The sequence below is a fragment of the Apis cerana genome, linkage group LG14 (assembly GCF_029169275.1).
Source record: "Apis cerana isolate GH-2021 linkage group LG14, AcerK_1.0, whole genome shotgun sequence".
Taxonomy (NCBI): Eukaryota; Metazoa; Arthropoda; class Insecta; order Hymenoptera; family Apidae; genus Apis; species Apis cerana.
The window spans coordinates 9,748,264-9,774,902 of NC_083865.1; the positions used below are offsets into that span (position 1 = coordinate 9,748,264).

General features: G+C 46.6%; 1 protein-coding gene across 5 annotated transcripts in view; it reads left to right on the top strand.

Moving 5' to 3' along the window:
* The first annotated feature begins 2,596 nt into the window (after positions 1–2,596).
* The window catches only part of LOC108001038 (uncharacterized), a 31,939-nt gene continuing 7,896 nt past the window's right edge, over positions 2,597–26,639 (top strand). Inside the window, exon 1 of one of the 5 annotated variants that reach the window (XM_017061845.3) lies at positions 2,597–4,407. In XM_017061845.3, the coding sequence (XP_016917334.1) occupies positions 4,305–4,407 (103 nt within the window). In that variant the 5' untranslated portion in view covers positions 2,597–4,304. Of the gene's footprint in view, positions 4,408–4,438; positions 5,946–23,227; positions 23,246–26,639 lie in introns of those variants that run through there. The other 4 variants (XM_062084698.1, XM_062084699.1, XM_062084700.1 and 1 more) reach the window with 4 other exon arrangements.

Sequence of the window (26,639 nt, forward strand, 5' to 3'; positions counted from 1 at the left end):
AAAGCGGCCCAACTTAGCTTAACACTCGCGCGCAAAACCGCACGTTTTACTCGCCTCTTATCGATTCGCGCGTCCAACCGCGCGTTCCTGTTGCGGTGACAACGCGCGCGCACGACACTTTTCATACCGTTCGCGTGATCTCCTCCAACGATCCAAAAAGAGAAAAAAAAATCTCCTCTCTTATCTCCTTATTATCTCCATCCATATTCGCGATTAATCTCGATCCTATCCTCAATCTCGAGTATCTTTCCATCGCGAATAATTTCGTATTGTGACATTCGAGTCATAGAACTAGTTAGCGGAAATTAAAACGTTGCAACGACTAGTTTTCCATGCTTCTGTTTCTCCAACCACCTCGTAACCGTTTTACACACGCAGTTAATTAAATGGATTGTGTGGCAACCGTGTATATATATATATACACATATATATAATCTGTATCTGTATCGTGATTCAGGGATCCGTCTCGCGGAGATTTTCTGAGCCGATTGCGAGATCTTGCGAAGCCGCGTTTTAACCCACCACCGTTTCAAACCGTGCGTGTCCAGCACGCGTCCACGCGAGTATCGATCAATGCAGAGTCGGGTTAAACAGCGAGGTAAGCTTAGGTGTTCCTTAGGTGGACTCGGGGCGACACTTGAGTCAATTAGAAGGTAGTTAGACACCGTATCGATTCCCTATGGATTAATATCGGACGATCTATGTAACTCTAGCTCTCGTTAGATAGATTAAATTGGCTGGTTTTCTTTCCTCGAACGAAAAAGTTTACGAAAGTGGGGAGGGGATAATTGTTTTTAAGAGAGAAAAATTTCCAGATTTTCCAACGTTTTAACGTGGTAGGAGGATAAATTTTATTTCTAGCTGGAAAACGCGCCCGTTTCTAAAGCGGCAAGAATCGAAACGGCACGGCGGTTCGTTCGTGCGAACTACGCATCGGATATTTTTGGCATTCGTCTCTTTTTCCCTTTTTCTCTTTTCTCCTCCGACTCTCGCTTTGGGGAGCCGTTTTATAACGGCAGCCGCATTTTTCCACTCGATAAAAATAGTTTATATATATATGTATTTAACAAAAAAAAAAAAGAAAAAGAAACGTTATTATTGCCAGACGTGCTCGAATTGGACGGTGGCCACGGAGGTTTAATATACTCGGCCATCTCTTTGTGCGCCCGCAAATATGCGACAGGAATACTGATATCGAATCGCAGGCGACATTCGAGAGCTCTCAATCGACTAGCACCATTGTCGATACAATGCAGCCTCGATATGGATCGGTGCATTGTCCAATTACCTCTGACGTGCTTGGTCGCATTGCCGATCGATAATATTAAAAGGTATATCGAGAACATTTCATCCAGACCGAGGGAGACCAGACATCTATGACGGGCTGGGCTTATTTTTCTAAACTTTCATCCCCTATTTTTTCTTTTTTTCTCCTCTTCATTTTTTTTGAAGGAATTGTATTTCGTCAAATTTACGATTTCCTCCCGTTTATTAGTCAATGCGAAAAGCAAATAGAAGTGGAAGCCCGATCTGCATGTAATTTCTTATATTCGGGGCCGATTCGATCTATATTTTTTCACCTGCCCGCATTGTGTCAACCCCTCTTCATCCCCTCTGATCCGTTTTTCCTCGCGCGACAATGGGAAGCTACTAATACGTCTCTTCTCCACAATCCCGCAATAAGGAAGGACATTTTTTTTCAATTTTTATAGCGTTCTAAACGGAATGATGGAAGATCATCCTGAATCATACCTGAATCATCTCGAATAAGAATGGTTCCCCATTCACTTTTCTATCGTGACTCTACCTAGGCGACGGTCAAAAATTTTTATTCGTCGACCGTTTATTTCAAACGAAAAACAGAAGAAGGAAAAATAACAATTAATATCTAGAGTAAAGATCTGTTTAAAGAAGAAGAGGACATAGATGAATCGAAATTAGAATAATTAGACAATAATCCAATGGAATAGAATTTATTACTTCCTGCTGTCGTATTATTAACATTTTCCCGACCCACCATTCCTCGAATCGATTATTTCTTTAACCATTATCTTTATTGACAAGAGAGGGTGTGACTCAGTTTTTCTTCTCTTTTTCTTTTTCTTTTTTTTTCCTATCGATATCCGTCCCGTTGCGTCGTTTTGCACGCAATTAGAGGGAATTTCAATGGTTCCGCTGCAGGTTGCCCGCGAGCCGAAGAGTGAAAGTGTGTCACTCGTATTTTTCGTTTTTCCCGCAGACGTTGGTCTTGAGACGTTTTGACGTCACGCAGCTACCCATTTCCGCGGCCCATTCACTTCGCGCGAAACGAATTCTCCTTCTAATCGAGATCCAGACGTAACCCATCCAATTTATCGAGAACCGAGAAACCGAACGAAGTCGAAGTTCGATCGATCGGTTGGAAAACAGGAAAGATTAAACGCGGGGTTGCTCGTCGAGCGATGGGTTAATCACGATCCGATTGCTTCGTAGAAAGCAAGCTGTGAATCGAAACGATGGAAATTTTATCAACGCTCTCTCGACAAAAACGCGTTAATAGATTTATTATCGCGAGTCATTATCGACATCTTCGATAAGAGATACCGCCGTATATGTTCCGTCCATAGATTTTTTGCATTACTGGATTATTATTAACCACTTTACATCCCGCGATTGCGATAATATATCAATAATCGTGGTACGTGTTGTCCGGTTGATCGGAAGAAAGAGCAAAGTTGAAAATTAGCGTGTTTACAGCGTCGAATGCAAGGGATACGCGTGTGTAAATTAAAGGAGGAAGGTCCGAGGGTTGGTCGAAGGGGGAGAGAAAAAGAGAAACGACGGCTCGAGTGGAAGGGGAACACGAGGCGGTCGGGCTCGATGCACTCGTCCGTCTATTTAGTCGTTGGTCGTGCGCGCGCCATGCTGGATAGTAGGCAGCGATCGTATTCACTGCGTTGTTACTGCGGCCAAACGTGTTCCTCGTCTCCTCATCGACGCGTTAATTAAACACTCTCGTGCGCTCGCCGCGACCGTTGACAACGCGGCGAGGGGGGGTTTGGGGGGGTTCTTCGGTTAAAACTCGGGTGAAGAAAATCGGGCGAAAAAACGTTCGTGTCCATTTCTAAACGCGCACGAGAAACTACTACTTAGGCGTGTAAGTGTGCGTGGAAGTATACGTAGTCGACGACGACGAGTGAGGATCTTCGGTGTTGTTGTTCGTTATATGGAATAATCATCTTTCTCTCTCGATTCGTCGTTGGAACGAGTGAGCCGAGTGGTGCAAGTTGTCAAGAGAGAAAGAAAGGAAGAAAGGAAGGAAGGAAGGCCGCGTGTTGTGAAACGAACGAATTCTCGAAAACAGTTGTACGAAAAAAGGGAGGAGGGGGGAACGGAACGGGAAGTTAATAAAGTTAATTTCGATGTCGTGCCATTCGAATCGAGGCTTTCTAGAACGGGTTAAACGGGAAGAGATCGACGAGAGCCGTGGACGAGAGAATTGGCCGACGATATTCGTCGGTCCGCTCGTTAACCGCTCGTCGAAGGCAAAAGCCGGTTGATAACGTTATCTGTTTGCAATAATTGCAGTCTGTATCACGGCCGGCCATTGTCGTCGAACGAGTGGAGGCCTGCCGTCAAAGAAAGCTAGTGACCGCTAGTGTCAACAGGTGATACGTGATCACGATCGCAAAGAGAAGAAGACAAAAGGAGGGACGGAGAAGCGATTTATCGATCGGAATCTGACGTCTGAACGAAAGGAAGATAGAAAGAGTTGTATACACTCGGTTCGGTACATAGAAGCGGGATCAAAAGGATCAATCGAAACGAGACAGCGTGTTCTGGCCATTGGAACGTTTGGTCATGCGATAAGGTCAGACCTCGCGTGTACCACGAGACAAGATAGAGTGATAAAATTTAAACGTAAAGAGAGTGGAAAGGAGCCTCGTCTGGCGCCTTGTTCCTCGCTAAAGTGACGCGTCGCCTTGGCCAATAAAACGACAGACGGTCTAAACTGAACGGAATCGGCAGCTGCTCTCCCGGTGTGCGCCTCTCTCGTTCGTTGGCCCCGTCGTTTTAATTTCAGCCCGAGTCAGCCTCTAAGACCCGAGTAGTGGTCAACTTGTCGAGTTGAAAAAGTGTTTCACGGAGAGAAAGAGTGAGCGGGGGGGCTTTTAATTCGTATCTCGTTGTAAAAGAGATGTCCGTTCTATTTCTCTTCCTCTCTTTGGATACGTATCGGTACCGGTGAAACGCGAGGATCTATCCTTGGAGGATGACTCGTAGGAACTGATCGAGGAGGAGAAGAAACAGAGGATTGTGTCAAGATGATGATGGCACCGCAGATCGTGGGTGTCCTGCTGAAGAAACCGGGGCAGCAGAGCCACCCACGCTTTCCACCGTTGGACCCACAAGAGACGAAAATAAGAGGTTAGTTTTCTCGAACGACTCGCGTTTCTATCTTATCTAGCCCCGCCAGTGTTTAATTAATAATTTCGAGCGAGTATAATTCCTGCCAGATAACTTTTCTCCCCGGGAATAATCGTTTCTTTCTTTCTTTTGTTTTTTTTTTTTTTTACGATCGAATCAGAATCGTCAGAATTTTCGACCATTATTTTGACCGAGTAAAATTAATCGTAGCAAGTTCGTTTCGTTTCGTTCAAATTCGTTTCGACGTGACCTTAATAGCGTATCGGGATACGATTGTTTACCAAGCGGCTAGAAGGTAGGTAGGGTATCCCGCGGAAACGTAAATTCACCATTCACCGGCCTTCCCGATTCCCTCGTTACATTATCGATGTTATGATTCATTGGTCCGTGTTGTTACAACACACATCTTATCAGGCATCCGTAACCTCGAGGCGTTGTTTCGAACGAAAGTGAACGTTATTAACGATCGTTTCCCCGGAACACGCGCCTTTTTCCCTCGTCGAATCTATTCGATTTTCCGGAATAATATCGCTGATTTGATGATTCTCTCGATTCATTCGTAACGATTTATCATATCATCGTTACTTGGATTTTCTTTTGTTTTTTTTTTTTCTCGTAACACGATAACTTTACACGATAATCGAACATTTGAGAAAGAAATTGAGCAAATCGTTCTACCCGAGAAATAACATCCAAGAAGAAAAATCGTATCGCGAAATTCTTGCGGTCCTCGAGGGCGGCCGGTGTGGTCGGCTTTTTCCGCAACGGAAACTCGCAGTCTCTCACGATTCGATTGACAATTCGTGCTCCGTAATCCGGTATCTGGGCTACCGTAACGGGATACTTTTACGCGGTTATCCACTCTGGGGAACATGAAAACTGACTGTCGGTCTAGCCAGCCTTCCACCGTGCCAGAGCGCACAACTTCTCGTTCCTTTTTTTTTTTTTCTCTCGTCCCGCACACGCTACTCCCAGGGATCGTAGCCCTGACACCGTCCACGATTTAATGTCAGGGTTGACGACACCCGTGCAAATTTCACCGCGAAAGCGTTGGTTGGAAGACGAAAGAATTTACGTCGATTCGGTTTCGAACGACGTGGAAATTTTTCTCGAAAAATTTCTCTTCTTCGCAAATTTTTCCTTCGTTTTCGCAATTCGTAACGAAAAAAGAATTTATTACATTCGCGGTAATCGAATTTTTTCTTTTTTTTCTTCAAACGAATACATCAACATTAACCTCGTACGCACGTCGACCCGATAAACAACGATATTTGCGGCGTTTTATCTAATCTCGTTACTCGATTCGTGCCGGTGTATATCACGTAGCTCAAAGCGGTTAGAATTGAGGAAGATCGATCATCAGGAGTTAAACACGCGACAAGTCGATCGGGGCAGCATAGGGGTGTCGAGATAAATTTAAGTTACAGTTAGATAAAAATTGCGCGAAAGTGTTGACAGGATGGTTAATTGCTGCCGACAAGTGGAGTACCTAAATTCCACGGTTTACGGCAGGTCAAGAAACAGTAAATGGAAAGCAGGTGAACCTATCAATGTATTCGTACTGCTTTTTGATGTTGCCACCAATTGAATTTCTACAAGCTTTTCCTCCCCCTTGCCTCTGCCCAATTATCATAGATCCTTTCTCTTCTAACGGAAACCTCTTTTTTTTTTTCCATTTAATCGCTCAATTTTCCCATTTTTCCCACCCACTTGATTAACAAAAACCGTGTCTTTATTAATTCTTTGCACGCGTACGGCGATACAGAGATTTCAATTTTCAACTTTCACGGCGGATACCTTTCCCCTTCGATTTTTCCTCCCTGGACACGGTCGCCGCAACGTATTCGGTACTTAATCGTGCGAGAGAAAGAAATTAATCGAAGCGAAAGTTTCTTCTTTACTCGGTTACGCTAATTTCTCGAGTGCTTTTTTTGGAAATTTTAAATGTTCGGAAAGGTTGGAAACGCGCGTCCAAGCGTGGGGGAAGGTTATTCGGCGTGAATAGCCAACAGGGCCCCGTTGAAAGAGGCCCACGGGACTCCGCACGAGTATGTCCGCAAATGGTGACACACGCGTTTCACGGTTCGAGGTCCGCGTGTACGAGCCGGGAAACAGGATCTCGGTATTTTTTAGGCCGAACGAGAGTGGCTGTGCCGCCTCGCCGTAAATAAATTGTGAAATATCCCGGCCAATGGTCGAGGTGAAATAAATTTGCAACTCAATGACACGGCCTTTCCGCCCGATAACGTCCAACGTTGACACGGAGAGACAGACGATTCTCCACCGGCGGCACTCTCCAACCAATTCCTATTATTCTATTTCCATTTTCTCTTTTCGATAAGCTTTCCGATAATTTACGCACCTCTAGAGCTCTCGTCTTTCTCTTTTTTTAGACGAGATATCACGATCGAGTCGAGTTCCACGGATTCGATTCGATTCGACATTCGATCGCCTCTACAGTCGATTTCGTTCGATAAAGTCGGTCTCGATATTTTCGGTAGAGTAGATTATTCGGTATCGCGATTCCCGTTGCCCCGAGGACGACAGCTTTGCGCACGCCATTGAAATTTAGGTCACGGTGTGGAATTAAGCACGGTTCACAAGTGGCATTGTCGAAAACTCGCTACGACTACGACGGGGATTAAGATGCAACACAGGGACGTAATATATATTTCTTCGATTGTCCTTTCCACGGACTTGCCCTCCTCCCGTGTGAGAAGTTCGCCAAGTTTAACCAACTCCGTGGATGGCCCTTCTATCCGACAATGGGAAGGAAAATCTCGACTCGACTTTCCTGTCGTTCCAGCGGTCGAAGCGAAATTTTTTTTTCTTTTAATCGCGATATGGACGAGTAAGAATATGTATATATATATTTTTTTTTTCACCGTGGAACGATGCAAATGACACGGCGAACGGCGGTTCGAAGAGGGACGACACGGTGACTTAGGTTCGTCGATCGAATCGAATCTCGGCCACGAAAGACGCGCGTTCTGCCTTTCACTAAATGCTGCTCGACCGTCTTCTTTTACACGTATTCGGGATTCAAATGCTCGACCCGGTCGTGCCATTTACCATACCGAGGCTCTCCGGCCGATTCGTGGCGCGTTCCTCGTCGTGCGTAAGCGACGCGACACGTGAGGATTCACGATCGAATCGAGAAATCGATTACGGGTTCTTTTTTGTAGATCGATGTCGATCGATGGGCGGAAGATGTGGGACGGGACGTAAAGAAAGAAAGAATTGTTGCTGTCGAGAGGGAGATTTGGAAAATTGTGCCGATTGTGAACGGCGCTTAACGCGCCGATTGAAAATGTTTGCAAAGTCGAGGGAAACGGGGGCAGAGGAAGTGGAACGATACCTCTTGCGGTGTTATTCGTAGGTAAACAGGTGTTTCAGAGGAACGTGGGCGCCGCCACGGTGGGCGATTTCAATAATTCACTTTCATCCGCTTCCCAAACCCGTCCAACTACAATGCAAACACCGAACAAGAGGAGAAGAAGAATCAAGTTTCGTGTATAACCCGATTATTTATGTAAAATGTAACGCGAAATGATTGCGTGGATGATGAAAACGTTGCGATGATTTTTGCTCATAACATGAGCAATCTGTGCTTCGATGTATCGATTAAAACGAATATGTATATGTATAAAAACGAAAATTCTTCTTCTTCTTCTTCTTTTTTTTCTAGTCGCTTCGTGAATATTAACGAGCGGATCCAATTACGGGAGGAATGATTAAAAGAGCGGATTATTGGCGCGGAGGGGCCGATCTCCTTTATACGGGTTACTCACAGCTCGAACGTCGAGTTGTGCTCATTCTCGACGATCGTTAGTAAAGATATAGATTCGATAAAGATTAATCGAGTCTCGCAGCGAAGAAATCATCGACTTCCGCGATTTCTCGCACTCGAGCCGCTAAAAAAGGAAAATATTCGTTTCACCGAAGAAATGCCGCTCGACTGGTAGCCATCCATCTATCGATCACAAATCGATCGTCGATCGCGCCGAGGCGGATCGAGAAGGATCGTTCCGGAGAAATCATGATCGACACGAAGAAAACTGGACTTGCTCCTTTTTTTCTTTCTTCCCCCTTTTCTCCCTCTCTCTCGCGGATCTCTACGCCGCATCGATATCACAATTAACCGAGAGGAGAGGATTTAATAATATTCACTTTCTAATTTCGTGAGCTGGCGATTGCGCCCAACTTTTGCTCGGTCACGATTTAACATTTTCGTTGTGGAGCAGCTTTATCGATTGTTCTCGAAATCGTTCTGGATTCCAGAGTGGATAAAAGAGTGGAAGAAAAGTGTTTGCGAAATAACGATAATATTACGGATTCGCGGAGGAATATTGATCGAGGCGCGCGTTTAGCAAATTGAAAGAAAAACAGGCGGATAATTAGGCTGATCGATATGCGGGAATCGGAGCGATTAATCGAAACAATGGAACGAGAGGAGGCTGATCTAAACGGATTTTACGTAAGGCAAAGTGGGGAAGTGGGGAAAAAGTTGTAGTATATATATATATATATATATATAGTTGGCTTGGAATAGAAATAGTGGCACAATAAAGAGAAGAGCCGGCTATACGCAGAACTGCACATTATCTCGTCGTTCCATGCCTTCTTATCACTGGCTCGGTTGATAAGGCATCCGGAATTATTCAAAACGTTCAACGTTCGCTTGGACCGAGGTTTCATCGTCAAGGTTTCATCTCCTCGGTCGAGTCGAATCTTTGAAAAGGCAGAGAAACATTCATTCGAGAAAATCCGTTCCCTCGAATTTTCAATCGATCGATTGGAAAGTTAGGCGAGGAAAAAGAAAAAAATAGAGAGCGAGAAATAAAATGTATCCAAAGGAAAAAAAAAAGGGAAAATTTCAACGATCCCTCGATATTATCGAACGAGTACGTACCGATTCTTTTTTTTCCCTCTCTCTTTATCTTTTTTCTTTTTTTCTCCGCCGACCAAAGCGATTTTCTCCGATAGTATCGGCGAGCTGTTCCATCGACCCCTTTAAGCCGGATTTCTACGAGGTTGTATCGCGTAGAACCGGGTTCCACACGTCTGGATTCGCAACCAGTCCCAGTCGAGGGAAAAGCGGTTGTGAAAATGTCTCGGTGCGAGTCGTGCGGCCAGATCTACGTGATCCGGGATCTCTACGATCGTGGCGCACGGCGATCGTGCGCGCATTCAACCGGCCGATCATGCGCGCAGCCTCTTCCGAGTCGAATTAATATTTTCACGATCGAGCACGCGTGGAATCGGCCAAAAGATGCACCTTCGCTCCTACGCCACTTTCACCACGTTCCAATTCTTCCACTTGCTCTCTATTTTTATTTGTTTGTTTTTTCCTCCTTCCCCGTTACGTAATTTCCATGTAACCGCGATATTACGTGTTATCGAAGGGAGGAAGAAAATTCGAGGAGAAATTGATCGGATTCTAGGAAAGGAATTGGAAAGGAAATTGGAGGGGCAAGGATGCTTTACCTTCCCGCTCTTTCACGGTGTTACGCAATTCCAGGCCTGCGTTGATATCGCGTTGTCCGATTGTATCTGAATGGAGTTGCGGCAAAGGAATTGAGCAAGTCGTTCTACACCGGTTGCCTATGCGTTTGATCAAATTTCAGATTGCCTCGATTCCGCGTCGGCTTTGCTCGGGGGGAAAAAATCGTGTAATGGAATTCGACACGAAATTCACCGTGCGGTGAATCTGCCTCCCCTCTTCCCCTCCCCTCATTGCGCAATCGCAAAGCTCGAAAACGACGACGAGCTTTATACCGCTCCGTCTTTCAACCGTGTGCGAGATTTCTACGGATGAAAAGCTTCTGTCGAGTTGGTCGATCACAACCTATGTAGGATAGGTGAATTTCACCAACCGCGATTCTTACTCGGCGCGGATTCGATGTTACGTTTTACCGCGATGATCCCTCGAAACGGACGGGAGACTTTCTAAAAAAATCATTTGCATGAGGTAAAAATATATTCCGCGGTTGCGAAACATCGTGCAAAATTTTGATGCTGGAGAATAAAAAGATTCCCCTTTTTCCTTCTGCGAAATTGAATTTAATCGCATTGCTGAAAAATGGAAAAGAAAAAAACGATTTGATCAACCAACGAAATTATATTGAACTGATTCGATCCATATTTCCTAGAACTCCACAACGTAACGCGAAGTAAGCTTCGACTGAGCTTTTTTTCGTTGGCCGCGACGAAATCGAGAATAAAAATTTCCGTCTGCTGTAACGCCGCTGTCAGGCCGTATTTCTTTCTTCCTTCGCTTTTACCCGGCTTTTTCTTGAGCACGATTTCTGCGCGGCTTTTCTCCACGACGGACCGTCCGATTTTTTGTCGGCGCACGTGTTTCTACGGTCCACGAATTAATTAATGTCTCAAGTGGGTGTAATTAGACGCCCTCGCGCGTCTGTCGCGCGGCGAGGAAACAGGAGGAGGAGAGGAGAGGGGAGAAGAAAGAGGCTTCGCGCGTCTCAAGACGAACGATGGCCCCGCCAGAAAGAGAAAGCAGCAACGCGTTTGAATAGAAAACTGTCTCGTCGAAACTCCTTTTTAGGTTTTCTTTTTAGCCAGCCCTCGATTAATTCTGGATGGAATCAATCGATCCAACGATACATCGATAATTCGTCCGCAGTTCCAACGTTTCTAATGAATATATTATCAATTATTTTAGGTTGAGATTGTTTAGGACTGATTTCTTATTGTTTAGTTATTTATTATATAAAAATAAAAAGTTTTACTTCAGGAATAGTGACTATTATTTTAAATCGATTAGGAGATATTGGCTTGTTATTAATTATAGGTCTAATAACATTATATGCTAGATGAAATTTATTATTGTATAAAATAAATGAATTTATAATAATTTTTTTATTATTAATGGCTTTTACAAAAAGTGCCCAAATTCCTTTTTCAACTTGATTACCAATGGCAATAATAGCTCCAACTCCAGTATCATCATTAGTTCATTCATTTGAGATTACGTTTTCATTTGAGATTAATCTAGTGTTGACACGACAGTGGAAACAACGAATAAAACAAAGTGATTTGGCAGCGAACGTGTTAACGTGAATAAAACGTAATTGCCTGATTACGAAACTGATTCAAATTGTGCGTATGAAAGAAAACAAATTGCGTACCATTGATAAAAATGTAATTTGAACGAACTTTGAAAATAATTTCGATCTCGAGATTATCCCAACTTTCTTTCCATCGAAAAGTATCTCGAATCCGCTTTTCCAAACCGTAGTCCATTTATACGTCCATTAATTTCTTTCCCCTTCGATTCTATGATAAGTCGACCACCGCAAACTTTCTCAAACTCTCAGCAGCTCGATGCTTCGTTTAACTTAATTCGCGAGTTAATTCGGGGGAGAACTTTCCTCTACTCCGCGCTCTACGAGAAAAGAACGAGTGGACTGTACTCTGGAGCCTCTCTTATTAACGTTAATTTCTCTCTAAGCACTCCGTATCTCGTCGAGATCTCGATCGAAAACCGTGGATCGGTGATCGTTATTGTTCGCCACGTTGCTGGAATTTCTGGATCGTCACCCTGCTCGAGCGGACTGTACCTCGTCGAGATTGGGTTAACTATGTAGATGGGAAACATCTTGCGTAGTGGGGCGTTGGTTCAATAATGATAGAGCAGCCGCGATAACGGGAACACGGAGGCGAGGCGAGACGAGAGGCGATGCATGCCGAGTTTTCGTGCGTGTTAAGCCTCTGTCTCCGTCGGCTGACGAGGATGAAACGCGTGGAGGGGAGGACGGGAAATAGCCTCTCTCTCTCCCTTTTCTCCCTTTCCGGTTGCTGCACTGTGCGTCACGGATAAACCCGATTAACGAAGGGAAGGGAATTAAGGAATCGAGGGAAGATTCCTTCGAAGTGTTTTCAAAACTGTCCCACAAACTTGTCGCTTGGCGGGATTAACTACTCGAAGCTACGAGCGATGAAAACCTTGTCGACTCGGGCCTATCTTGACCGAGTGACGAAGAACAGATATTTACCAAAGGGAAGTGGTTCGAGTGTATAAGTGAAAAGGAAGGAAGGAATTTACGTCTAGTAGAGTTCTGAGGCATAGGTAGGATCGAGCGTCTGAATCGACCACGGAAATAGCGAAAGTTGGATAGAGAGAGAGAGCGAGAGAGAGATGGAGATAGAAATTTAAAAATCATCTACAGCCGGAGGACGAGTCAGAGCGAACAGCTGACTGTCGTGTCAGGCAGGAAGGGACAAAAGTTTGTCGGCAGAAAGATTTGAAACGAGAAAAAATATGACGAAGCTATAGGCGGTTGAGGAAAGAGGATGGGCTGATGAAAGAGAGAGAAAGAGAGAGAGGAGCAAAGATGATGAATCGGAAGGGATACACGAAAGATCGTGAGGAGAAAAATATAGGCATATTATAGATAAACATGTGTGGATGCTGAGGAGAGAGGAAGACGGAGACAGGTCAGGGCGTTGCACTGCTCGGTGTGACCCAGTGTCCCTTATGGATGCCTCGTGGTATCTTTCTATCTACGTATCTTGTAAATGGACGATATATCCCTTCCACATTGCGAACGAAATTTTCAACGTAATTTCATAATTTTCGTCTTATCGTTTTTATTTATTTACTTATTTATTCTTCCTTTTCCGAGAATTTTTCTCGTCTTTCGTGTCGGAAGAAATACCAATACTTTGAGAATTCCTGTTTTTCTCGAGCAGTTTATTTACGCTCTCCGTCTATTTATCTATCCATCTATCCGGTTTAAGGATGGAGGCATGGTGATTAAAATAATATATTCGTATGTGTGTTGCGGTTGCCGTGACAACAGATACAGGAACTCTCGCAATGATATCGTTTTCTTTCGTTTGATCGATATTCTTCTCTACTACTCTTGCCTGGGCCCAAGGACACCTCTCGGCGAGGTGAACTGGAACAGAGAATAAAAACGTGCCATTCCCGACACCGATTCAACTCTCGAAAAAAAGAATAAAGAAAAAGAATAAGAACGTACGTTTTAACCTTAATAACCGCGTGTGTAAATGAACGTTTTAAAATGCATTTTTGCGGGCGCGATAGAGCATGAGGCATTCCCGAGAGACGGGAACGGCAATTAGATTCCTGGCAACAATGCGAGGTTAATAATTCCACTTTCAAGATTAATCGGCACGCTCTGACCGATGCTCCAACGTTTACCAGACGTCTCTCCCCTCTCCATTCGCGACTTCCATCGTAACCAACCATCTCCCAAACAGTGCACGTGCCCACGTTATTTCACCAAGGTTGCGCGCGCTCCACCGCTACACTTTTTTTGTGGGTTAACTAGCCAGCCATTCCGCTATGTCGAAAGATAAGTGGAACGACCACACGAGACGAGATAGTCGGCTTATAATTCCGCGCGTTACGACCGTCTTCTTTCACGCGTTTGTCTCAATTCCGCTTCTGCCCGAGTTTATTCATTTTTCTCGCTCTCGTCGACGATTCTTCTTCAAATTTTTCACCAGAATTTTGTAACAACATTGCCTTTCCCCCAGCAATCGAACCGTTTCTCGATCCTCGCAACTGTTTTTTCTTCGTTTCGTTTAATCGTCCGTTAATCGCGCTGCAGATGGAGAAGGAGAGTAGACGACGCTCGAATAGCGTTTCTAGTCGGATGGACACGCTCGAAGGGATCTTGGGCGAACTTAGGAGAGCCGTGGCGGAATAATTGCCAGGTTGGACGCGTTGGATCGACGTGATCGCACGATTGCACGCCGCTTTCCTTTCGCGCGTTACGCCCCTAGTTTTGTCGCAACGCGCCACAGGCGGTATCTTTGCTACATGCACGCCACTCGTTACTTCCGTCGTGGCTCGAATTTCAATTTTTCCATACCAACGTTCCATTATTTCCCCCTCGTTCCTCTTTCATCGGTTCCACGGCAATCAGTTTCTTGGATCGAATATCTTTTCAAAGATTTATTATTTATATGCCATCCCGTGCAGCGAGATTTTAATTCTAAATAGTAAATACGAATAGTTGCGCGCTTTAAGACGTCATTAGTGATTGAAACTATTGATAAGATAGGAAAATGTATGCTTTACTGGATAATAGGTAGTCTGAAGGCGTTATTAATTTACACAGCTAATAGATCCCTGGAGTTTAAGGGCCAGAGGATCGATAAGGGAACAATTACGTCAATGGCGATGTAGATAGGAGCCGTCTGGCACACTCTGCCGAACTCTGACGAGCTGTTTACGGGCCACCAGTTGAACTTTGTACGTGTCGCGAGTAACAAGTTGTCGAGGCTTAAGTGTTTAAGGTACGTGTTGATCGGTCGATGAAGGGTGTACTTTAAGACGCAGAAAGGAAGAGAGAGAAAGAGAGAAAGGGAACGACGAGGAGAAGATCTGTCAAATGGATTCTCACAGAATCCACTGCACGGCATCCTGGTGGTGACGTCAAACGGTCTGCAAGAGCAGCACGAGTGACACGAGCACACACGTGCACGCAGCGGACAGAGTTTTCGAGCGGAGACCAGTTTTTCGCGTAATTCTGGTTCTCGAGGAGAGGTTCCAGAAATGGCATTTAAGATGCTGCCCGATGCTTATTTTGACAGAGGCGGGAGAAACAACAGTCAGAATAAATAAGTAAAAATGACGAAAACTTTGCCAATCTTTACCTTTAATTAGAATAATAAAGAAACCGCTCTTTGAAACTCTTTGTGTCTGCTTTACTCGACTTTATTCGAAGGCGTGGAGAGATGAAGGAAAAGAAAAGTCGCCGTGGGCGTGCGTATGTGGATCAGCCAGCGAAACCAACTAAACAAACTTCCGTGTAATTATTCGAACCGGGGAGGGTTATGGCGCGAAAGGAAAGAAGGGTTGATATGACCCGTCGAATCAGCAAAGCGCGGACTCATTCGACGGCAGGGCGAAACTTAAGCAACGCAGCTGGCGACATACCGGCTAGTCACGTGACGATTATTATGGGGGCCACTGTGTAGTTTGGATTACGGGGATCAATTCGTGTACACAGAACGTCCGCTTGCGTTGGAAGAAAAGCGTTTTTTTTTCTTCTTCTTTTTTTTTCATCCAGACGAAAATATTCGACGGATCTGGGTTATCCGGCGCTGTTGCGACAGCTGTGCCCTGCTTGTTCTGGACGGAGGCCAGCATTGAAAATTATTCTAATGGACCTGTTGAAATACGAAAATACCGCGGAAACGGTGTAAAATAATCCAAGGATTTCGTTTCTTTTTTTCTTGGATATTTTCATTTTTCGCTCGCTCTTATTTTCTCTCCCCCCTTTTTCTTCTTCTTTCGAGAGAAAAAAGAAGATCAAAGAAGATGAGTCTCGAGCCAGGTTAGATGTCAGTGGACGAAAGGACAGCCGGTTCTTCACACTTCTTCAAAGCGGATTAACTTCGAAGGTCCAATTGTTGGGTTCGAGAATTCCCTCAAATCGACAGCCAATTTGTAGGGGCTTATTTTTCATTTCGGCGGGGTGTAACGGTCGCGATACACCCTTCGGGGTCAATTAGGCACCTCCTCCTTAGCTGGGATATAATACCTGCATCGTATTACACCCTGCGTGAAATGCGCACGGTGTGAGAAAACGCTTGCCTAGTTTCGAGGGAACAATATAAATGTATATATATATAAATCGAACTTTATCTTCGCCCGTGGAAATGGCAAATTTCCTTAAGCTAATCCCCGTTAAACAGATTTCAGTTTGGGAGAAACAGTTGACTCCGACCTTTTGGCCTACGATTAATCTTCTTGAAAGGAGAGAGGAAGAGAGAGTTAGGAAGTCGTATACTTTCTCGAAGGGGGTTGCGAATCCCCCGTTCCGGATCGAGGGACGAAATCGAGGTAATGGCGGTGCAACCCTTTGACCATCAGATGCACGGCACAATGGCAGTGACGAGAAATCCAATGAGAATGTTATCTCGATCTACTTTCTCTATGGGGTCGTGTCGGAGGAATTGAGTCGTCAAAGATGTCGGCTGGTGGGGCGTGGACTCGTACGCGCCTGGTCGATCGTCGTATCGATCGGTTTCTCTTCTCCTCGCGAGCTGTTTCAACGATTCTGTCGATCGATGGAATCTGTTAAGAAGACATCTCGTTCCACGAGGAGGGAGGGAAATACGCGCATATCGTTTCCCCGCCGAGAGCAAAAGGGTTTTTCGAGGGATGGCCGCACAATAAAGAGGATAACAAATTAGTCGTCATTTTGGCTCGTAGCACAAAGCGGCGGTTTGGCTTTCGGGGAAAAAAGCAAACAATCGGTGGCGAAGCTGGAGCTGGCTAGACTCTCCCTCCTTCTTCCTCTCACTCTCTTTTTCTCGCCCTTACACGAATTTTTTCTTTGGCCTCGTAAGAAAGAGTCAATAGGAAAGGATATTTTGGTCAGTGATTCTGTAGGCTAAAAAAAAAAGAAAAAAAAGTAGGGTAACCTAACCGGTCTTCCACGACGGTGCCTCTCGCGCACGACCTTGCCTCCATTTTCGATTCCATTTCCATCGAGTTTGTGCGCAATGTCGCGCCGCGTTTGGGGATTCTGGGAGGGAGAGGGTGAGAGACGAGGGAGGGAGAAAGGGCAGAGGAACGGAGGATCGCCGGTGGTCCGTGTCTCTGGAAGAAGGCACGGGGAGAAAATGGAAAATCATGGGCAGAGAAAGGAAAAGGAAAGGAAAGGAAGGTGTGGAAGGGAGGATGGCGGTGCAGCTAGGACGAGGCGAACGAGCTCTCGCACCCCTTTCTCACGCAACGCCTCAGGAGGATCCATCTCTCTTTCCTGGAGGGCGCCCCACGAGCTTCTTCTTCTCGCAGGGTTCATCGTAGGGATCGAACGTTTTCCTCCCGAGATAAACTGTTTCCCGGGGTAGCTGGAATCAACAATGATACGATCGATATGCAAATCGGATGCGGAACGTTCGCTTATTTCTCGCCGCGAAAAGTGATCGCAAAGAGGGAGCGTTTGCATCTGATTAGCAGTCGGCCTCTCGTTCCCTTATTACCGACCCGAGCGCGCAATTTCACGCGCAGTGTTCGGCAGGCCGGTGAATGGTCATCTCTTAAGCGCAGCGCGGCATTGTGATGCAAATATGGCCAATACGCGCCGATACGTACGCGGCGATGCGATATTTTTGCCACTTTATTGGCGTAATTTCGTAACGGTACACCGAAGGGGCGACAGAGCCTCTCCTAGTTGGCCCACCACGTGTGATTCCACGAAATTCGACTCGAATCGCAACCCTTGAACCGGCTACCCGTCGGTCTTCCGTTCCGTCAGAAGAGAGAGGGAGAGAGAACGCTTTGATTTATGAGAGCCGGCATCAATTGTGTGCAACTATGTGGCTACCCCTTTAACGCCGCTTTCGTCACTCCCTCCGTGTGTCGGATAGTCCAGGGGAAAGAAGGAGGACGGAGTCGAGCGTGAATCCCACTTCCGTCTCCGGTTTGTTTTCAAGGGAGAGGATGGAACTCGGTGGAAACGAAACGTTCTCCTCTCTTGGGAACCATTCCATTCTGCTTTATTTATTTCGCGCGAGACAATGCTCCACGGGGATTCGTCGAGTTTTATCGGGAAATCAACCCTTTCCTTTTTCCAATCCCGAAAAGAAATTCCATCCGCGAACCTAATGATCGCCTCTAACGGCCTCTAAATGGGCGTGCAAAGAGAGCGAAAGTCGATTGATTTTAAAACCCGCTGTGGAATGTTTGCATGGAAATTTGCGCGGTCGGAAAATGTCGATCAACGAACGGAGGCATCTCCTCGTCGGCCACCACTCTCTCGCTTTGCTCTCTTCTCACCAATTTGCAAAATTATCGGGGCCCAGCGCGAGAGTTACCGTTCCAAGGGGATTTTGGATTCGCACTTTTGTTTCCCCCTCCGAACAATGCAGAAACTCGGTCCGGTTCCAGATCCAATTTCACGGCCGAGTCAAGTGGCGAAGTGAAAGAAGTTTCCGTGAAATTTAATCATTAACGTTCCTTGCTCGTAATTGTATCGTTATTAAATCGTGGATTCGGGTAAATAATGGTTGTGTCGAATCGTTGCCACGGTTGGCAAGCAATTTAAAAAAGAAGAAAAAGGTAGGATCATTAATTACGCTCCACAATTGGAGGGGAAACAATGTATCCTACTTCCTTTTAATTAGAGCAGCGAATAATTGCAACGTCTCGTTGCGCAATCGTAGCACAGAGCGCGCTACGTTTCAACGAACAAGTTCACATTCTCGCGCACACGCGTGCCGTTCGTACGAAAACGTGACAACGGGGCGAGCGCGTTCGGGTCTCGATGGGGCTTGGAACGAGGAAGGAAGGGGGAGGAACGGTCGGTGTTCCCGAAAAGTCGTCGTTGGAAAAGTTTCGAGTTACGTGCGCCCGCATGAACCGCACCCCCGTACGAACACCCCACGTGTCTGCTGGGAACTACTCTTAATGACATAGGTGAATTTATCGATGGAAAAATGGGTCGTTGCCCCATTCTTCCGCCGACAAAAGTTTCGCAACTGTGCGGTGTACGTATAATGTTATGGGAGCGTTGCGGTCGTGTGTCGGGCCCCGAACGACGAATCACTCGGAGAGGGCATTAATCATGGATCGATATTGTTTCCAAAGTTTCTAGTTTCTAGTGAAGATTGTAAAATGTATTTCGCCCTTCGAAACGTTATTATCATAGGGAGAAATTTAGATAATTTCTTCTCCTCTTTCTGGAAAGAAAACGGTTAATAAATTTTCGAGAAATTCTAACATCGCGAGAAACTGAGAACAACGTCGCTGATAATGTTTGCTCTAATTGCGCAAGAAGGGCGGCCAGATGGGTTCCAACGAATTTTCGACGACGGATACTGTAAAAATTGCAGCAAAATTCGCGGCAGCTGTTCCTCGAGAGATCCTGCCCGACGCGTGAGCCCGGCAGGACCTTTGTGCCATTGTTTCGCCGGCATAATGCGTTCGAATTGTGCGCTGGAGGAAGGTAGGAGAGAAGAGAGAGAAAATAAAAAAAAGGAGGAGGGGGAGAAAAGGAAGAAGAGGAAGAGGAGGAAGAGAAAAGAAAGAGGAACGAATCGGGTCGGTCGCACGATCGATCGGGAGGAAAAGAAAAGCCCTCTCCTGTGCCCCCAAGAGTCAAGAGGGCTTCGAGAGTGCTTTGCTCGCGTTTTATGTACGCGCGTACCAGTGCGAGCCGGGAAAGTTGAATCTGAAAGAAAAAGCGCTTTGACAGATGTGTGGCCGCAAGATGTGTGCTCGCTTTCAACCCGTCATTCGACTCGAGCAGAAAATATCGATCAAACTCCTCCATTAAGGCCGGATATCGTTTTCATTTTCATTCGAGGATCGAATGGCGACAAATTTTCTACTTTCTTCCGGTTTCTCGAAACTAACGAGAAAATCCTTCCCTTCGAGAGAGAGAAGGGAAACGAAAGAAAAAAAATCGTGAGAATGGAGCTGGTGTGTGCTCGCTTAATGGCGATCGTATGGCGAAAATCCTGCGCAACGATTCTTCCACGACCCTCTTCCTCGCGTATCTTGATAATTTCTTGGGTAAACAAGCTCCATTGTCCTGCGACGACGACGATACGTCCTTTATCGAGAAATTGGGAGAGGGGGGGGGATGTCGGTCTATCCTTTTGTCATCGAGCATCATCGATCATTTCTCTGCTCGTGAGGAGAGAAGAAAAATAAATCTTTCAGCGTGACAATTCGGTATTTGATTCCATCGTCCCCACGAATATTTCTTTGGTGGCTACGCGCGGTATTTCATTGCCGCGAGAATCCGTCTCGGATTCTCTCTTCGGTCAGAGGTTCATCGATCGACTTCCCTCCACCATCCATCTTTTCCTTCCTTTTGCCTCGCTGCGAATTTGTTCCAATCGATTCCCCCTCCCCTCCTCTTCCTCCCGTTCTTTCTCCCTTTTTCGTGAACGAAAAGGAAAACGCGCGCCTCCTTCCTTCCCGCCACGTCATCCTCTCTTCTTCGCTCCTCTTCTCCGTACACGGACTTGAGAATCCCCGACACGTCCCCTCCCCCTTCCTCCCTCTCCCCCCGTGGAGGAGGGTAAGCGAATGTTTACCGTGAGTCATCGTCTATTCACGGCCCTCCTTTCTCCGGTGCCGATAAAAATCCACGGTATAAATAGATAAGGCCAATTAATCGCGAATCGGGGAGCCGCGTCAGCGCGTTCGATTCTCGACGGTGAGGGCGAATGTACGCAGCGATGCTTTGGCGGATAATCCCAGGAACAAAATTTACACCAAATTTATATCTCTCCCCTCTGTTCCTTGCCACGAGACGACCACCGTCGAAAACGGAACAAAAGACTCGATTCACTCTTGTGCTCGATTCGACGAAACGAGGAAAAGGGAGGAGAAGAGGAAGAAAGGAGGAGAAAAGGAGGGAGGAAGGAGAGCGGGAGGAAAAGCAGCTCTCCTCTCGAGGAGAAAATTCGTTCGCCGCGAAAATTTCCCGAAAGATTCGATCGAGCTTTCGAGATCGACGATCGAGAGCTCGGATGAGGGGAACTCGGAGGAGGAGGCGCGGAGGAATCGCGCGAGGAAACACGTGTCGCCGTTCCATGAATGCCTCCTCTGTCTTCGCGTATCCGTTATACTCTCCCGCATTTCTTCCTCCTCCTCCGCCGTCCCCCCGTTCCTTTTGCACAGCTATCACCCCGCAACGCCCACGAATCGCGCGCGCGCGTCGACGAACAAAGGGGAGGGGGGAATAATGAACGTGGAAAAAGGACGGAGAGCGGGATCGTCGTTCCGGGATGAGACGGTCGGACAGTTGACGATCTCTGTTTCTCGAACTTTGAGAATTTTCACACTTGGAATCTCGGTTTCAGACTTGGGAGAGGGATCGATACTTGCCAAGTAGGCGAATTTTGTTGAACGTTGCAGAATTTATACGGATTTGTTTTCGGAAATAATAAGGTTGCTCGGACGAGAGGGAGGAGATTGGACGTTATATGGATCGCAACTTCGATTCTTTGTTTCGAATAAGGGCGGAGAGGGGAGGGAGAGTTATACCAGGAATTGTTGTTTAATCTTTCGGTGAGACGGATAGTTTCTGCTACAACGTCTTCTCACTCCCGATTGTCACACCCGATTGTTCCTCGTCCTCATTGTCGTCGCTAACAATAGCCTTTGTCGCAGCTCTCGGACAATCCTCGCCTGTTTTATAGCATAATTTTCCGGTTGGAAAACGCCGCGCCGATCGATCGGATCAGGAAAATAATAAGCGGAGCGGAGGAGGTGTCCGTTTCCATTCGTCAAATGCGTTGCGACGCGACGCGACGTCTCGTCTCGAAAGAAAAGAGTAAGGGGAAGGATTGGAAAAAATCTCTTTCCCTCCACTCTCCTTTCTCCCTTCCTTTTGCTCAGCTATCAGAGCTGTCCTTCTCCATCACGAATGTGTGCGAAGACAGAGAGGGGAGGGAACTCGTTCGATGATAAACGATTTCGCCCCGCGCGATATTTCCACGAGGAGATTGACGAGAGGAAGGAAAGGGATGCATTCCTGATTTTATAATCCTCGAATCGCTGCTTTTTCGCCACGGCGTGGTGGAAAAAGAAAAAGGAAAAATCTCGTCCCGTAGGATACGTGCCTCGAAACAATTAATGGACGTCGCTCCCCTTTGATCTTCGATCCAGAATGAATCCTCCTTCGAAGAATCCTCCTCCACCGGGAATATATTAACATACTTATTTATCCCGCGACCGAAATCTTCCTTCCCCCTCCAGCACACTGAATTTCCCGCAAGAATCGTTCCGAGAAGTAACTTCCTTCCTCCTCTGTTCCGTGAAAAGGTGAGAAAAGTGGCAAAAGGGAAGGCAGATTTCGAAGAAAAGAACCAATCCTCCCCTCCCTGGCCGGGGTGAAATTTCTCGAAGCGACCCCTCCTGGAAGAAGAGACTCTCCGTGCCCCCCTTCCGACGCTCTTTACGACTTTCTTTCCGCAGGAGTTCCTCGCCACCCATTGTGCGGGGATTTGTGAAAAGTCAAAACTTACCGTTACCATTCGACCCGACTCGGAAATCGTCAAGTCGTGTGCGCGCGTGTATGCGTACATCGCTCCGTTTCACGGGGGTCTGGAAATGCTCCTAATAGCGGTATATATAGGGGAAAAAAAAGAAAGGGCACGGTGAATTCATTATAGAAGGGACTCCCGGTTGAATATGTATCGAAGGGACGAGGAGTGACGAGGATCCGAGGCCTGACCGGTTGCGAAGGAACCACGGTGCAAACATCGCGGCGGAGGCAAAAAAAAGGAAAAAAGAGGAAAAAAAGACGCTCTCTCGTAAGCGGCACCTAACGGGTTCCCCGTGTAATTACTACTAACGAACCGTTTGTTTCGCTCGACGAGACACACGGTGACTCACAGGTGTGCTTATAGTGGCGAGGTACCCGGCGCCAAAGCGCACCGTGATTACATAATGGCCGACGTAACGATTCGCGAACGTTGCGCCGAAGGTATCGCCGCCGAAACGAGGATGATCGTTCGTTTCCCATCGTCGATAATGCAAGCCTTTCGGTTGCAGAATTACGATTGTAATTGTGATGCTACTCTTAAGGGGACGCGAAGGAAGAGAGTTTCGGAACGAAAGCGTTAACGTTTTCGTCGCCGATTCGAGGACGAGGAAATTTATCAAGGGGACGAGTATTTGGAAGGAAGGAATTGTTCGAAGGAAAAGTAATGGATCCCTTCCTCCCCCGACCCCCGTGACGGAGCCTTTCAAATTCTCTCCCCCGGAATTTTGATGAAACTTACTCATCAAACCGTCATTCTCGCTCGGCTGTTTGAACAGGAATCATCAATCCCGAACAGGCTGGTTCGGGAAACAGGAAACTATAAAGTAAGAGAAGTAATTTTAAGAGAAGCTTTTCTAATTTTCCGTGGAATTTTGATAAAGTTAATGTCATTTTTCATTCATATTGAATATACCAATTATTAACAGACAATTCAGGAAACTATAAAGCAGAAGTAATTGGTGAGTTTAGAAAAGTTTTTGGAATTCTGATAAAGTTAATGTCATTTTCACTCACGCCGAACATTAATCGTTAATGAACGGTTCTCATTAGCGGTGCTCGGCAACAGGCGGAACTGGTGGTTCCCTCTTGATGCCTCCTCTCGGTTCGGAGGAGCTGTAATTACGACTAGCGTGTTTCTTAGCGGGGAGATTGTGACTGTTATGAAAGTTTTATTAATAGCGGTACAGCGGTATACAGGGACGAGGGGAGGGTAGGACTCTCGAAGCATGCGAGAAGATAATGAAGATAAATAGTAGCGATTCGATCGTATTATTAAATTTTATCGAGAAAACGAGCATTTCGTAACGCGGGAAGGGAACGTTGCGGTAGCGTGTGGTTTGGTTCCAACTTGGAACCAGCTAGATTATACTTGTCGCCGGCCGTTCCGCGCATCGGAAAGTAACAGCGCGGCAATAGCGGGAGGGGGAGGGGAGCCCGTTCTTTCCATACAACCACGTATTTTATCGAGTAACTACGACTCGCATGACGACTGTCGATGCATATTCCTTCCCACCTCCGCTTCCTGGTTCCAGGCGTAGTAGCTTCCGCTCTCGTGACAACCCGTCCTGGTCCACGGCTCGTTCCGTCCCAACATTACCAACAGCGCCTCGTCACTTTCACGTCGCGTTTCACCTCCTGGAACACTTCCTTCCTCGTGAACTACCGGTTTGCGCTCGCGCTTCGAACCGCCGAAACAGATCGAAGGAACGAGCGCAGTTCAACGCTTTTTTTTTTTTATCATCGCCATTACTATCATTATTATTATTATTATTTGGGAAAGATCGTTTCTTCTGGAACGTTTGACGACGAAGAAGGGAAAGAAAGAAAGGAAGAAGGGAAAAAAGAGAGGGAAAAGTAATAAAAGTACGAGGAGCGGAGTAGGTGTTCCTGATGCATCGGTCGGATAAATAATTCATGGCGGTAAAAAAAAAAAAAAAAAAAAGAACGTTTCAGTCCGGGGGAACAGGATGATCGTTCCGGGACTGACAGGAGGCAGATGAGCGTGAAGGAACGAGGTGAAAAATGGAGGACTGTTAAACAGGATTTTCAATGTTGACCGAGGCAACGAGGAAAACGAGGACGATAGATACTTCCTCGAGAGAAGTTTTCTACTAGATCGTCCAGGGGGAGGGGGACTCCACTTTTTCCTCTTTTCCTTTCACGGAAAGTCTCTCACGATCTTCGAAGAGAGAGAGAGAGAGAGAGGGAGATTATCTCGGAATCTTTTCGCGGATGGCATTCGTCCTCGAATGGGAGGAGTTGGGATGGATTTTCGCCGCTTAGGAGGAGCCGCATACGTCGTTCTCTCAAGTTACGGAAATGAAATCGAGCTTGAAAGGTTTTGCTTCTACGGTTGCAATCTCTCGAGAGGTTGCGAGTTAACGGTATCGATTTTACGAAACGGTCACCCGGTATACGTGACACTCGTGCGTTATCCTAGGATCTGAGGAAATAAACGGTTTCCTGAGCGAAACGTGCCGCTGCAGTGTGGGCCAGCCGCACACGGGGGGACACGGATAAAACACGGGACGGGAGGAGGCGCGGTTTTCAAGCCCCTCCCTCCACTCGGAGCAAACACGTACGTCGTTTCATAAATATTCATTTCGTCTCCCGTAATAAAAATTCGTGAATGGGGAAAGGGTGTCCCGAGAGTTTCATTCACTTGTTTCGATCGCATTTTCACGCGTTACGGCCGAGCTTACGTTGAAGATTCGTCGCGTCGATGAGACGAATCCAAACTTCGGAAATAAGGCCACACGCTCGATTCGTGTGCGCGTTCTCTCTCTCTCGCTCTCTTTCTCTCTCTCGTGGAGAAAACTTTCGGATCGACAGGATGCGGGTCTAGAGGAGGATTGCCTTATTTATGGGGCGTTCATACTCGAAATGCTCGCGTATATACGAGTTCTCGAGTTTAATGGGCCGTGAGAGAGAGAGAGAGAGAGAGAGAGAGGATGGCCGTTCCTCGAGATTCTTCAATTCTTGAAATACGTCCTCCCGTTTTTCAATAGTAGCTTGTATATACGGTTTGGAAACATGTAGTAAACGTGGCTGTTCGACCAGAAAATACGATTTCCCGATCTTCCCTACCCAAACAGATGTTTAGTCACCTCTCTCGGCTAAATCTCCATCGACAGAAAAACTTTAGGAGCCAACTTCTATCTCCCACGTTTGTACATTTGCACGGACGACGCGGCAAAGAGGTCGGCGTCCAAAAAAAAAGAAAAGAAAAGGAAAGGAAAAAAATTGAATTCAAAGCTGCGACGATGATTCACACGTTTCGTAATTCCCTTGGTGGAAAATCTCACGGAGTTCGTAATTGGTTCTGACAAACGCGCCGACCTTGAAAGGCGGCGCGTGATTCACCGCGGTGGAAAAATGCTTCGACTTCGATTGCCGGCCGATTCGGAACGGCGAAGATTAGAAAATTCGTTCCAGAAACGCCAATCTTGCCTGGCCGCTTTCGTTTTCCATTTTCGCGCGAGCGAGAGAGCGCCGCCGGTTTTCATAGTCGCCGCCTCGCCTCGCCTCGCCTCGCCTCGGCCGCCGATCGTGGTCGACACTTTCACGAAGATCGAAGAGACGCGAGTCAAAAACCGCGCGAAACCGTGTTGGTGTGTCACGCGGCACGTGACGATCGACGCGTCCGACTTGCGAGCGTTATCGAGCGGCGCGCAATTTGCTCCGGCAAAGTAATTTATGCAAGCGCCGCGTACGACCGATTTCCACGGTCGGCAAGATCGCCAGAGGATCGAGAGGAGGAAGAAGAAAAAGAAGAAAGAATCCGCGTTCGGACTATTTTCAATCGCTACACTTTCTCGACGTGGTCAGAGCCAGAACCAGAAGATGACGAAACCGAAAACCGAATCCAACCCACGTTTTAAAGTTTTCGAGGAACTCTTCTTCGCGGAACTCTGCGTCGTGTATCTTTCGAATATGGTGGCGCAACGCGATGCGATCTGGAATAGCTATAGGCTTTGTACACGCGCTCCCTTTTCAGCCTCGTTGATTTATCGAAACGGCCGAGTGTAAGGTCAAAAGAGAAGCGAGAAATGAGCGGAGGTGTCGTCACGAAGATGGGTGTTTCCCCGCCTGTCTATCTTTAGCGTTTAGGGGGCAATCGATCCGAGCGTAGGAACGATCGCGAGCTATTCGACGAGCTATCAGCTGGTTTCCGTGGAAACCAGGTGGGGGCGTGTGTCGTAGGTCGTTGAGCGTAGG